This window comes from Cucurbita pepo, chromosome LG11 (genome assembly GCF_002806865.2).
Source record: "Cucurbita pepo subsp. pepo cultivar mu-cu-16 chromosome LG11, ASM280686v2, whole genome shotgun sequence".
Classification (NCBI taxonomy): domain Eukaryota; kingdom Viridiplantae; phylum Streptophyta; class Magnoliopsida; order Cucurbitales; family Cucurbitaceae; genus Cucurbita; species Cucurbita pepo.
The window spans coordinates 1662331-1675887 of record NC_036648.1 but is presented as its reverse complement, the minus strand read 5'-3'; the positions used below and the strand labels follow the sequence as shown (position 1 = coordinate 1675887).

The 13557-nt window shown below is 35.1% G+C and overlaps 3 protein-coding genes and 1 long non-coding RNA gene across 5 annotated transcripts; 1 reads left to right on the top strand and 3 right to left on the bottom strand.

The window, feature by feature from the left end:
* Window positions 1-2073: 2073 nt before the first annotated feature.
* LOC111805204 (probable receptor-like protein kinase At1g80640) lies at window positions 2074-5466 on the top strand. The gene is made up of 10 exons (XM_023690144.1): window positions 2074-2376; window positions 2447-2614; window positions 2703-2959; window positions 3035-3167; window positions 3290-3353; window positions 3549-3645; window positions 3777-3879; window positions 4590-4708; window positions 4799-4888; window positions 4982-5466. The coding sequence occupies exons 1-10, from the start codon at window positions 2235-2237 to the stop codon at window positions 5135-5137; spliced, it is 1329 nt and encodes a 442-aa protein (XP_023545912.1). The 5' UTR covers window positions 2074-2234; the 3' UTR covers window positions 5138-5466.
* Window positions 2870-3834, bottom strand: LOC111805205. Its single transcript, XR_002816623.1, has 3 exons — window positions 3743-3834; window positions 3466-3580; window positions 2870-3130 (listed from the first exon to the last, which is right to left on the bottom strand). It is a non-coding gene; the product is annotated as an uncharacterized LOC111805205 (long non-coding RNA).
* A 681-nt stretch (window positions 5467-6147) lies between the features above and the next one.
* Window positions 6148-9884, bottom strand: LOC111805203 (aspartate aminotransferase, chloroplastic). 2 transcript variants are annotated; one of them, XM_023690142.1, is made up of 11 exons: window positions 9627-9884; window positions 9404-9478; window positions 8887-9081; window positions 8765-8803; window positions 8589-8678; window positions 8348-8456; window positions 8151-8260; window positions 7866-8009; window positions 7470-7636; window positions 6802-7066; window positions 6148-6561 (listed from the first exon to the last, which is right to left on the bottom strand). In XM_023690142.1, the coding sequence occupies exons 1-11, from the start codon at window positions 9681-9683 to the stop codon at window positions 6430-6432; spliced, it is 1383 nt and encodes a 460-aa protein (XP_023545910.1). In that variant the 5' UTR covers window positions 9684-9884; the 3' UTR covers window positions 6148-6429. The 2 variants fall into 2 exon arrangements, with proteins under 2 accessions (XP_023545910.1, XP_023545911.1); XM_023690143.1 differs by having other exon boundaries at window positions 9404-9475.
* A 1131-nt stretch (window positions 9885-11015) lies between these two features.
* On the bottom strand, window positions 11016-11936 carry LOC111805050 (60S ribosomal protein L39). Its single transcript, XM_023689919.1, has 3 exons — window positions 11811-11936; window positions 11611-11714; window positions 11016-11519 (listed from the first exon to the last, which is right to left on the bottom strand). Exons 1-3 carry the CDS (start codon window positions 11811-11813, stop codon window positions 11471-11473), a joined length of 156 nt encoding a protein of 51 aa, XP_023545687.1. The 5' UTR covers window positions 11814-11936; the 3' UTR covers window positions 11016-11470.
* Between the last annotated feature and the right edge of the window lie 1621 nt (window positions 11937-13557).

Sequence of the window (13557 nt, the reverse complement as noted above, 5' to 3'; positions counted from 1 at the left end):
TTTTTCTTTTTTATTTATTTATTTTAAAAACTTCGGGCCCACCTAACCTCCTGCCACCCCAATCATGGGCTTCATTTGGGCCGGGCCGGAACTTCTACACGAAGCCCAATAATAATTTTGGAATTTAAATCATTTAACAAATTATAATAGGAAAAATAGGTGAAATTTCCAAACATAAAATATCCACGTCAGCATACTTATCTATGAGTTATCTTTTCCCCTAAGTTTTTCTTTTATTTTAATACCATATAATTTCACTGGGAATTTAATGGGTAGTTATAATTGCTAATAATAGACGAGAAATTAATTTTAGATATTGAATAATTAATGGCGGAATTCATTATAATAAAAGCAATGATAATAATATGGTAAATGGGCCATTAGGGGGGGAATGGGCTTGAAGTTGGGCTTGATGGAAGTCTTTATGGGCCGATGAGAGGAGGGACGACATGTCGGTAGGAGAAAAGAATGACAAAAAGGTGTGTCGGTTGGGAGAAAATAAAAGCACTCGTTTTTCAAAAAACATGTTCACTTTTTTCCAAACCATTTCTGCAAATTGGAATTTGAAATCTTTTTTCAAAGTTCATTAAAAGCGTGTCACGCACGCATTCCACTTTTTTCCTCTTAATTATTTATATTTGGGTCCCTCAATTACATTTATATATATACATAAATAAATAAATAAATTTTAATGAACAAAACTATTATATTTTTTCTTATCTTTCTTAATCAAAATTAAGTATTATTAATTTCTTAATGTTCGTAAATATAACTCATTTTTTATTTTCTTTATAATTTTTTAACCTAAAGTTAAATGGAGAGATCTACTCCATTTGTACTATGTACTATGCAGACATATTTATTTATTTAAAAAATAGAGGCCTACTAAAGTCAGCTCCATGTTTTGTCGTTGCTAGCTGACTTCACTTTTTTTTTTTCTTTCTAATTTTTATTTATGTCTTAGATAATAATAATAATAATAATATACTAACATGATGGGATCTTGGTTTCCAATACATGGAAGTCTAATTTCTCCATCTATTCCTAATTTAATATATAGTTTAAATAAAAAGCATACCATTTAAAAAAAAAAAAAACATATTTCCATTATTATGGAGTTGGTCACGTTAATATCCTAACATATACCCAAGATCTAGATTACAAAATAAATAATAAGATCCAACAAAAAAAAATCAATAAATCGAACATAATATATCTGACTTGTAATAACTATTTTTTTCATGATCCAACTGTAAACGATTGTTAGCTAATCATTAAAGCTAGCTTCAATGCGTTTATTATTTGATCAAGAATCTAAGATTTTGATGTTTGCTTAGCCTTATGAATAGGGACGGGAGGAGAAAGTCATTCTAGAAATATGTATTTTTCTCTTGCCTATTAACTTTATGTTGTTTTCTTTCAGTTTCTTTGCATTTAATTCATAATTGAACTAGTCTTTAACAAGCAATACCCTAATAGAATTTAGTATCTAACACCTTAGGACAAGATACTCAAATTAATGTGTTGCTTATTAATTACATCATACTTTTTTTTTCTTGAACTGTTCATCAACTTCTTTAAGTCACTCACTAACTCATTTAAGAAGCAACTGCAAACTAAAGTTATAAAATTTGTTCATTTCAATTAAGAAAGATTCAAAATGTCATTTCGACTTGATTTAAAGATATTACTTAAGTAAATTCGGATCTATAAAAGTGTGGGCGGTTAGAAATCACGACCTTCAACAATGGTAGGATATTGTACATATTGAACTAAACTCTCGTAGCTTTGTTTTTCACTTTTCAAAAAAAAGTTATACCAATGAATATGTATTCTTTATTTATAAATTTATAAATTCACGATCAACCTCTTAATTAGCCAAGGTGGACGAGACTTTTGATCTGTTTAGAAATGAAATTCCAAGGAGGGTTGGTCATCTACCCACTACAAGATGATTCTGTCTCTCGCCCCTTCTTCACTGTAACTGTTCATGGCGTCTTGGAGAGAGAGAGAGAAATGGGATTTTAAAAGCTCTTTCCCACATGATTGGTATGCAGCCCACAATCNATTTTCTGCGCAGAAGAGAGAAGAACAAGTTCTTTCCATTTCCATTTCCAATCCCAAAAGAAGCCAGAATCACGCCCTCTTTCTTGTTTTCACAGAACCAGACGACACCCATCTCTCTCTTTCTTCGTACCTTTCATGTAATCCGTGACAAAAATAAAGTTCCGTTAATGAAGCTTCTTCATCTCCTTCCTCTCGCCCTTCTTCTTCTTCCTTCTCTTCCTCTTCCATTCCTCTCTGTTTTGGTGGCTGCCTCTCCGTTTCCTTCTCCCATTTCTCCATTCCTGGATTCCATGGCTGCTTCCCCTCCAGGTGGGTACTTCACAGATCTCTTCCTCTCCACTGCTCTGGTTTTCAAATTTCCTCTGTTTTGTGTTTCCAGGAATCCCGATGGAAATGGAGAGCCTTAGAAGCGAAGCCCACAAGAAAATGCCGATTGTCCTTATCGTTTGTGCCTCATTCGGTGCAGTCTTAGTGGTTTCACTGTTTTTGTGGGTTTATTACAGAAGAAACTCCCCCAACTTCCATAAACGAAACGTTCAGAGATCAGGTAACTCACTTCTGCCGTTTTTATCCGATTTGTATCGATCATATCCTCCAATATAACATGGGGTGGGTTTCTTTTTTTGGATTTGAAGATGCCGAGAAGGGTCTGGTTGGGTTAGCTCCAATTTTGAGAAAATTCAGCTCAAACAAAATGGTGGGTCACAATAAAGTATCTGTTCCACTCATTGATTACGAGGTGCTGGAAAAAGCCACCAACGTTTTCCAGGAAAGTAACATTCTAGGGGAGGGTGGATTTGGGAGGGTTTACAAGGCTCGTTTAGAACAAAACCTTTATGTTGCTGTGAAGAAACTAGAATGTAACGACAAGGACGCAGAGAAAGAATTTGAGGTTCTGTTTCTTTGATTCCTTATATTCTCTAGCAATCAACAAGAAAACTGAACTCCATACCTTGAAATTTGGCAGAATGAAGTTGATCTATTGAGCAAAATTCAGCACTCAAACATCATCCGCCTTCTGGGTTACACCATTCATGGAGAATCAAGGCTTATTGTGTACGAGCTGATGGAAAACGGATCATTAGAGACACTGTTACATGGTAAAACACAGAATCAAAGGCTCTCTTACCTTCCTTTTTTGGTTCATTAATTAATTGGCTATATGATTATTTATGCCCTACTTGGTCAGAGTTGTCTGAAATGAAATGTTTAATGTTTTTAGGACCTTCACATGGAGAGACATTAACATGGCACATGCGCATGAAGATTGCTCTTGATGCAGCTAGGTGAGATTGTTTTTTGTTTTTACAAAACTCAAGATCTCTTCTTCTAGAAAATTATTCATCAAAGGCCTCTTAGCACAAAATCTGAATACAAATTGGAGATACTTTTACTTACAAAATTGGGAGTGGCTGATAATTTCTCATTGTTTTGGGCTTCCTGCTTGTGAGTGTTTCTGACATTTGAAAACTGTTGAGCAGAGGATTAGAATATCTGCATGAGCACTGCAAACCTGCAGTAATACATAGAGATCTGAAATCCTCCAATATTCTTTTAGATGCAAATTTCAATGCCAAGGTACAATAATTCATCATTCAAAGTTTGAAAAACTCCAATCCACTGCTTTTTATTTTCATTTATTATTTAAAAGAAGAACAAAATCGAAGAGAGGGACCTGAAATTCTTCTCCTTTTGTGTTGTGGGTTCAGCTTTCGGATTTTGGCCTGTCTGTAATTGTTGGAGCACAAAACAAGAACGATATAAAGCTTTCTGGGACGATGGGTTATGTTGCTCCAGAGTATCTTTTAGATGGTATGTCAAATTACAGTACATTTCTTCATGCCTTTCCCTTGATGCTCAAAATTCCATTAATTTAAGGTTTATTGTACAATTCGTTAAAAGTTAATGTGATTAACATGTTATATCACTGTAATTACAGGAATAATTAGTGTTATAAAACGTAATTTGGAGCTGATTAGTTAAGTAACTTTTAAGATAATTTTCACTCTGTTCTGTGAGATGGTGTAGTTGATGGAACTTGTCTTTTCAGATACTAAAAGGGTCTTATCATGTTTCAATTTGCTTAAGCTTTTATCTCTAAACCCCAAAACTCGTTGGTAATTGATATCAAGTGCTAGGTGGAGGCCACAGCTAGCTCAAAAAGAGTTTTTTTTTTTCCTTCTTTTCAGAAGAAAATTGATAAAGGGATATGATTATAATAGTGGGCCATCTCATCTGTCTTGGAATCTAGTCTCATTTTTAAAAGGGTCAGCAGCATGCAACCAAAAGCAGTAGACAAGAAAAAAGAGGAAAGAAAAAGAGCTAGTGGTTGAGCACTGTGAAGAAAAACCTGGTTCATGAAGATTTACTATCATCTCCCTCCACTAGCTTGTTAACTATGATTTCGTTTTCAACTTGTTTGTAATTTGAATGTGGCAGTGTTGGCTGCTTCAGCTCCACATAGCCACCTAATTCCTGCACAAATTTGGTTTTTGTGGTAAAGAAAATGATTACTTGTACAGGTAAATTGACTGATAAGAGTGATGTTTACGCATTTGGTGTGGTGCTTTTGGAGCTTCTTTTAGGAAGAAGGCCTGTTGAAAAACTGGCACCATCTCAATGCCAATCCATAGTCACATGGGTAGAGCTCCTGCTTAACCAAATCACTAATGATATTCAACACGTTTCTCAATCTTACAAACCTTTAATTGGTAATTTTATTTCCTTGCAGGCTATGCCTCAGCTCACTGATAGATCAAAGTTGCCTGAAATCATTGACCCGGTGATCAAAAACACAATGGACCCGAAACATTTATTTCAGGTTAGTAAATACTGTAATTGGAGCTATGAGGGCTGGGGAGTAACTATTTTTTATGTAATTGGAGAGTTCATACCGTATTATGGGTTGGTGTAGGTTGCTGCTGTTGCTGTATTGTGCGTGCAGCCCGAACCGAGCTACCGTCCCCTAATAACAGATGTTTTGCACTCTCTTATTCCTCTTGTTCCCGTTGAGCTTGGAGGGACTCTCAGATCATCAACACAAGCAGCAGCTCCTGTGGCTCCAGCTTAGCTATTAGTTGGTAGGAAGAAGTGAGAGAAAGAGAAGCGTTTCATGATATACTACAGCTCTGGTTTCAGGGTTCTTCAATGCTCAAATACATGATTCTTTCAATCATATTTGTTCTTATTTCTGCAAATATGATTGCTGGGATGGATGATGATATGAACACCAATTGCTCTTGGTGCTTGGTTGAAATCCTTGTGAGGACTGGTGGAATGTCTTACTGCATATATTTTTTTTATCCTCCACAGAAACAATAAAAATGTATAATTTTGTGTACATGGTCATCGAGGCACACTCTAAAAAGTAATATAGTTAGTCGACTCTTGAAGTGATAACTCTTGACAGGTTTAACTAGTTTAGACCTTGATGATTTCTTGCTGCAAATTCTTACTATTTATTACCGAAATTAAACCGGTGAGATCTCATATTGGTTGGAGAGGGAAAGAAGCATTTTTGTGAGGATGCGAAAACCTCTCTCTAACATACGGGAAAGCCCGAAAAGAAAAATTCAAAGAGACAATATCTGCTAGCGATAGACTTTGACTGTTACAACACTCATACTCACTCATACTCATGTAAATATTTTCTATAACCTATCAATAAATAATATATCTTAATTTGAAGAAGCTATTTAAATGAAAACCAAAAGAAAGGCAACAAGAAAAGGCATTTTTCCTTTCGTATCTTGCATCTATAGAATTATTGGGCTAACATAAATGGAAGAGGAAGAGTTTAATACCTCTACTTTCAATCATCATACTCTATCCCTATTTAGCTTGATGCTATCGACCAACATCGCAACACCTCCTGAACAAAAACTCTTCCACGTAGATTATCGTCACTTTAGTTTTCATTCATCTCGGGTTTCTCGAGTGTTCGAATGATCACAGTACAAAATACCTAATCCAGAAACAGCTAATCTAACCACATTCCATGAGACAGAATCAATACATGAAAGTTTATGAACTATTATAACAGATGGGAGATGCTTGGAATCTAGAGATAAGTGTGCATAATGGTCTAAAGATCAGAACTGCCACCGTTGATGAAAAATACCAACATGCAAATAAAATAAATACCAATAGCTTAACTACTGGGAAATATTACAGATTGCTTCAAACTTGATCTTGAACGAAGTCTGACTTTCTCTGAGCCACTTTAGTACATAATTTAGATCAATGTCTCAGCTAAACTTAGATTCAGCTAAGAAGCCTTAATTATTTGATCGCTCATGAATACAAGACATGAAAACAAAACTTTGAAGCAATATTTTCATCGTATTTCCTATCACATCTATTTTACCGTACATTGTGGAATGAATCAATGATGGCATCTGCGAGATATTCACATTTAGCTAACGACAATCCAGCCAAAGATATCCGTCCATCCTTTGTCATGTATACGTGCCACTTGTCTGTCATATTATCACTCTGCTCGAACATAAAGAATAAAGATTCACATAATTTGCAAAATTTGCGTTGTTGACGAAAAATGAAAAAGAAATCAGATAAAGCAATAGAAGACTATTAGAATCAGTTCTGATAGAACATGTCAAGAAGCCTAGCATTGTTTCCCAATTTATGATTTTGGATCGAAAAGGCAAACTGGAAAGTACCTTGTATCAATTTTTCCGAACAGTAGATAAAAGTTGATTAATCTACAAGACTTACCTGAACTTTGCTTAAGCCTGTGAATGAGAACATGCCAATCTGCTCGAGTATAAAGGACCAATCTTTTCCACTTCTATCTTTTGCACAGAGACTATCATAGAGCTTCTGTCTAACATTCTTTATCCTTCCCGCCATCATTTCCATTTCTGCTTTCCACTCGTTAAATAGTGCTGGATCTCCAACAATATTAGCAACAATTTTAGCGCCATGAACTGGAGGATTTGAGTACATTGGTCGAGCAATCCTCTTCAGCTGGCTCTTGACCCTAAAATATAAAGGTGCCCATTAAGAACTTCTAGGAATAAAACCAAATGCACCACTTCCCCAAACTCCAGACTTCAACGAGAAAACTCAATACATTAATCATCATGAAAATAAGAGATGACTAATCAGAATGAACTAAACGAATAAAAAATAATTTGATTTAACCCTGAACATTACGCAAGCAATGCATCTCTTATTCAAGTTTTTTTCTGAACCTGCAGAAGAATGTTGAAGCGCCTATTTCATTTTCTTTTGTGTAATAGTACAATATTATATATAAAACAGATCTTATAAGCATCTTCTAGTTAGGTTCTTATGCATTTCAAGAACAATTTGAGCAACAGAATGATAATTAACGTAAAATATCATGGAAAGGACAGTGCATAAAATTTTGCTCGCTGCACCTTGTTGCTGCATCTGCTGATGAGCAGACAATGTTAATAGCCCCAATCCTTTCAGCATAAAGTCCAAGATTTTTACTATATGATTGAGCAACCAGAAGCTCCAAACCACGAGCAGCAAACAGCCTAACAGATGCTGCATCTGCATCAAGGCTGCCACTAGCAAATCCCTAGAACTCAGAGGAAAAAATTATTTAGAATGGGTTCTTTCAAACGATTCTTTTTGAAGTATTGAAATTATGGAGATCTAAACTTTTCAGGCATGTACCACCCCTCAAAATTTAAGAAGGCATGAAAAAAAAAGATCAAATTCACCAAAACATAACTGCATATTGATGCACCAAACTCCAAGTTGCAACCAAATACTAAGGTAGCCTTTTCTTTTCAAAGAGTCAATACCTGATATGCAACATCAAAAAATGGAACGTGGTTCTTCTCCTGAATGACATCAGCAATTTTTTCCCACTGCTCAGGTGTTGGGTCAATGCCAGTTGGGTTGTGAGCACAACCATGAAGCAGCACAAAAGATCCTTCAGGTGCTGCCTGGAAGATGATAGGGGAAAGACAATGTAGAGAGCTAGAAAATCATCGATAAAATAAAAGCAGGAAAACTTCGGAATAAATTAAGAATTAGCATGTCAAGACAAATGTAACAAGGAGAAAATTATACGGCCAGGCAATTACCTTAATATCAGACATCATTCCCTCAAAATCCAAACCAACTGTTTTAGGGTCGTAATATCGATACTCAGACCATGGAACTCTTGCATCATTGAAAATATTTTTATGATTCCCTGAAGTGAATATTTCCTGGCAATGAAAAATTAGTCTGCCAAGGACCAAGCCAAATAAGTAGTAAAGTGAACATAATCAATACAAACCCCAAGTTGGAGAAGATATTAGGACTTGAGCACCAGGAAAGTATCGTTCTATAAGAGCTGCAGCTACTCTAAGAGAACCAGTCCCTGACAGACCTTGGATAGTCGCAACCTAGGAAAGTACGGAATAAATAAAACCAAACTGGATCATACTTCACAACACTAATATCTCATCGATTCTTTTTTAAAACAAGAATCCATTGTTAAGAAAGAAAATGTAGTTTCAAGCTGAAGTTTGACATACACGTTGTTGCTTGATAACTGGGTTATCAGCTCCAAATAACAATTCTGCAGTCGCCTTATTAAATGCTGCTAGACCTTCAATTGGGAGATACTACACATTGAAAATAGGTTAGTTACAGCATCCTTGAGTCAGATAAGAATTTCAAATAACATTCAGTTGCAGAACAATCAGTGTACCTCTTTGTTATCTCCCCTCTCCAGCATATGTTTCTCAACCTGTTTAATCAAAGAAGTCAAATTCAATAAAATAGAAGGTTCTACCAACCCGATTACAGAATCGGATAGGGATAGATGTTAACCTTCTTCACAACATCAAGAACATAAGGTTGCAGCTCTTCAGTGCGATATGCACCAACTCCCAAGTTGAGTTTGTTTCCGTGGGTATCTGCTTTGAAAGCCTCAGAAACTCCAAGAATTGGATCAGGAGGTGCCATCGTTATCCCCTCAAACCGAGAGACATTAACTGAAGCAACCATAGATATCCTGCTCAAGGACTGAAAATCAAAAAACAGTACTGCATCAATCTGCCTTTCACTTCCCTGCACCCCACTCCAGTATACCCCTCGCTAACTTCAACAACCAGGATAAGCAATAAAATTTAGAGATAAGGCCAACTAACACCTCATTATATATCCATGAATCATAACAGCGGTTGCACAGATATCCTTCAGAGGTAAGACAGAATGCAAAAAAGACATATAAACACTCGATCTAATGAACGAATAACATATCAAGATAAAACACATATAAACATAAAATGAAGAGATGTTAACTAATTAATATTGATATAAAAAGAGAAAGAAGAGCGAAGAATACCTTCGTCTTCGCGAGTGGATTTTTTTTGTCCCGATCAAAGCTTAGACAGTTACTTCCAAGGTTCAACTTCCCCTGCTAAAGGAGCGGAACGCGTAATTGTTCCTCATTAGTTATAAACTACTACATTCAATCAAGTATCAAAAAGTAAAAAAAAAAAAAATCGAGACCAGAGAGAAAAACAACGTAAGAACGAAAGCGATAGTAAACAGAAGGAAGAGAAAACCTTGTTCTCAAGGGAGGAAAGTGAGGCGGAAGCAAGCGAGAGGATAGAGGACGCCATCTAAATCCACGCAGGAAGAAATAAGCTCAGGAATGGAGCAACAGAAAATCAATGAAACTCGGATCAATACAAATGGAGATCGGAGTTCGCAGAGAGGATGAGGGGAGAGAGTAGGCAATGGGGGACTTCGCAGCAACACGGCGCTCGTCGGATCTCTACTCTGTGTTGTGGCTGAAATGGTAATTCTGGTTGCATGAGAGGGAGAGAATGGACTACTGAATTTATGGATTGCATTCGTGTCTTAATATGAAGCCACGTGTCCGGGACTTGGACTTTATCCGCAACAATTATCCTCATTTAATTCATAAACCTTTTAATTTAATTTATCATTTTCTAAAACGGATTTAAGCTATCTCCCGGGGTAGTTTTGTATTTAACTGTCAAACTATTACATTTTTTTTTATATATAAAAAGATTATTTTTTAGTCTCATTTAAAAATATACCCTTTTAGTGACCTATTTCGTAATAATAGGTTTTATTGTTAATTCACTTATTTGGAAACGAAACGCTTATTTTTACAAAAACAAAGTTATAAATCTATGAATTAACAAACATAATATTTAATTCAATATCTCAAAGTTATAAATCAAATATAATATTTAATTCAATATCTTAGAAAATTAAAATTTCTTACCGAGAGAACCAAACAAAAATTAAACTTCTCAATGAAATAAAAACAAAACATTTCTTATAATTAAGTGAAAACCTCTTCTTGTGTGTTTTAAAACACTTGTGTGTTTTAAAACTATAACATTGATAATTAAGTGAAAACCTCTTCTTGTGTGTTTTAAAACTATAACATTGATGACAATACGTAACCAGTCAAAACAGATAACATTTATGGAATTGGACTGTTACAAATACTATCAGAGGCAGACACCAGATAATATATTAGCAAGGACACTAGTCCCCCAAGGGTGAAATTGTGGAATCCCTTGGGAACGAAACATTTATTATAAAAGTGCGAAAACTTCTCCACTAGCCACATGGGGCAATCCTAAAGAGAAAACATTTGAATTTGAGATGTTACATAAAAAGTGACTAGACTGTGCATTTTCTAATTTGAAGGCCAAGTTAATAGCCTGTAAATTTAGTAATCACCTGGGAACTCCAAAGGCCATTACAACCTTATTTCTCGGTTGTTCATCACATGAAGAGACATATATGGCGATAAGTCATATTACTTATAGCTTGAAAGTCAATTTTGTTCTTAAACCAGAAATGAAACTTGAAAATTTGAAAATGGACAGTTAGATAGAACGTTTATGATCACTGATCTGATAGAAACTAAGCATGAAATGTAGTGAAGAGTTCCAGACACAAACAGAAACTGAATGAATGTTCATGAATCAAAATCAAAGTTCCAACATAGAGGAAGAGATTTAACAACTAAATCCATACGACAAACTTGTAGGAGTTAATTTGTTCAGATACGCAAGCTAATGCGCCCAGTCAATCGATGATCTAGTAGATACTAAACTCATCTCATCCACCTGAATACTTCAATGATCAAGACCATAACAAAACTCTGCACTAGCGTTAGAAGAAATGGCACCAAACTGAACTAAACCAACACGAATTAACTTCCGAATTGACATCACTCCAGATATAAATTTAACATAGAAAGTAGCCCTAAAGACTACTCGAGATTCTCTTCGATAAATTCTTAATTGAGAGGCAAAAATTCAAACATCTATCTCTATATTCTCTGTCTTCTCCACTACTAACGCTTAATTAGGATAAAAACAATTTCCAAGGATGAAGAGAAAATCACATGCAAAACACCTCAAAATCCGAGTTTGGTGCGGCGCCAGTGCCTTCGCTTCGCATTGTACCTGAAATATTCATCAAAATGCAGCGTTAGATTTTGAAATGAGAAATAATGAAACGAGAACATTGAGTAAAAGAAAACGGAAGAGTAGAGACCTAATGGTATTGTCAGTCCTAAGACGGATCCAGTGAGGAATAGGCCTGTTCTGTCTCATCTTCTTCGCCAACTTCTTCTTGATTCTGAAGGTCTTGTGCGACGGCTGCGCACGTTTAAGAAAATCAACCGGAAGTGTAATGCACAACAAATCCAAAGCGAGAAAACAAAACGGAAATCAGTACAAGGAAGAACCAGTTACCATCTTGGAGAATCGGAAACCGGCTGCGAGGGCTACGAACAAGAAACAGAAACCCTAATTTCAGAAAAGACGAGCGAAAGAGGAGATGAGCACTTTATGTGGACCGCAAGCATAATATTGCTCGGTCCTAGGCAATCCCAAGTCCATTTCGTCGACGGACAATGTAAATGGGCTGGTCCAGAAAGGCCTCTTTGAGCCTCCCTAAACAATTTTAAAGTCATGTTTAAGAGGTTAATTTTTATTAAACGTGATTAATAAGAATAATCTTTTTTATTTTTAATTCAATAATAATGGACAGTAATAATGATTTTGTTGGTGGGTCCCTCCAAACCATCCTCAACAATTCTCTCCAAACAAAATACACCATACCGTCTATCTTCAAACCTATAGAGTCTAACAACCTCTCATTAACTATGGCTCGACTCTTTTCTTTGGAATCCTCTAACAAAATACACCCTTTATTTGACACTTGAGGATCCTTTTGATATAGTTCTGATACGATGTTAGGAATCACGATTCTCCATAATGATATGATATTGTCCAATTTGAGTATAAACTCTATTGATTTTACTTATTTATAGCTTCACATGGAGCAGGGAGCAAACTCCGAAATTATCTGCTAATTAATGATTTAATTATTAGAGAATTAAACAATGATAATAGCTATGATTTTAGTAAAGAAATACCGAAGTATCCTTAAAATAAATAAAAGAGTTATTTAATTAATGGTTTTAAGTTATTAAAGCTAATTATTTTATTCCAATTTTCTCCCTCGTCCATGTTAAAACTGTTGACTCTCAGGCAGTCGAAGCACGTGCTTGAGCTTGACTATTTTGTCCAATCTCATTTAATTACTTTCCAATAATCCAAGTATTTATTTTATTTTATTTATTTATTTATCTACCTTAATAATCAACTCATTTATATTTTAAATTCCATCATAATTTAATTTCACAGTAATTAATATTCAAATTTTACGAGCATCCAGAAGGATGACGTTGATGGCCATTAAATTCAATCCCCTTCAATGCGTTACTCTTCAGCAACCGCGTCATTAAAAAAAAAAAAAAAAAAAAAAAGNAAAAACAAGCCAATTGAGCCACAAGCTTACAAACGCCTGTGAATCATTGAACAAAATCCCGACACTTTTGTTTCTTCTGCGTTCGATTCTTCATGTGATATCTCGAGTCGAGATACTGAACCAACTTGACATCGACTCGATATATCCATACTGCACATTATTTCTGTTCATAATTTAACACGTCATTTAATAATATGTCATTTAATAATATATTACGATAATTAACGTTGTGTGTATATTTAAAGCATAGAATTAATTAAATTTGATAAGAGAAAGGACAAATTTGGGATGATCACCCATGTTGTGTGTGGGGCCCACATTACGCGTTTTGTATAGAAATAGGTTAATATGAAAATTTATTAATTATTATTTTATTATATAGTTTTGGTGGGTCCAAATGATTGCATAAATCTACCCTTTTTGACCTCTTTTTAATTCATTTAACCAATTAATCTTCCATTTTAGCTGTCAACCAAACTTCACCATATTTACAATCAACCCTCCAACTTCTTCTTTTTACATTCTAACCCCTCCAATTCTCCAAAATTAATTAACCACCACTCGTTTATTTAAAATTCATTAGCAAACTGATTTAAATATAGTTATAGTTAGGTTCATTTGATTTGGACCAGATGAAAACGAGGGAAGAGTACAAGAAATTATAAA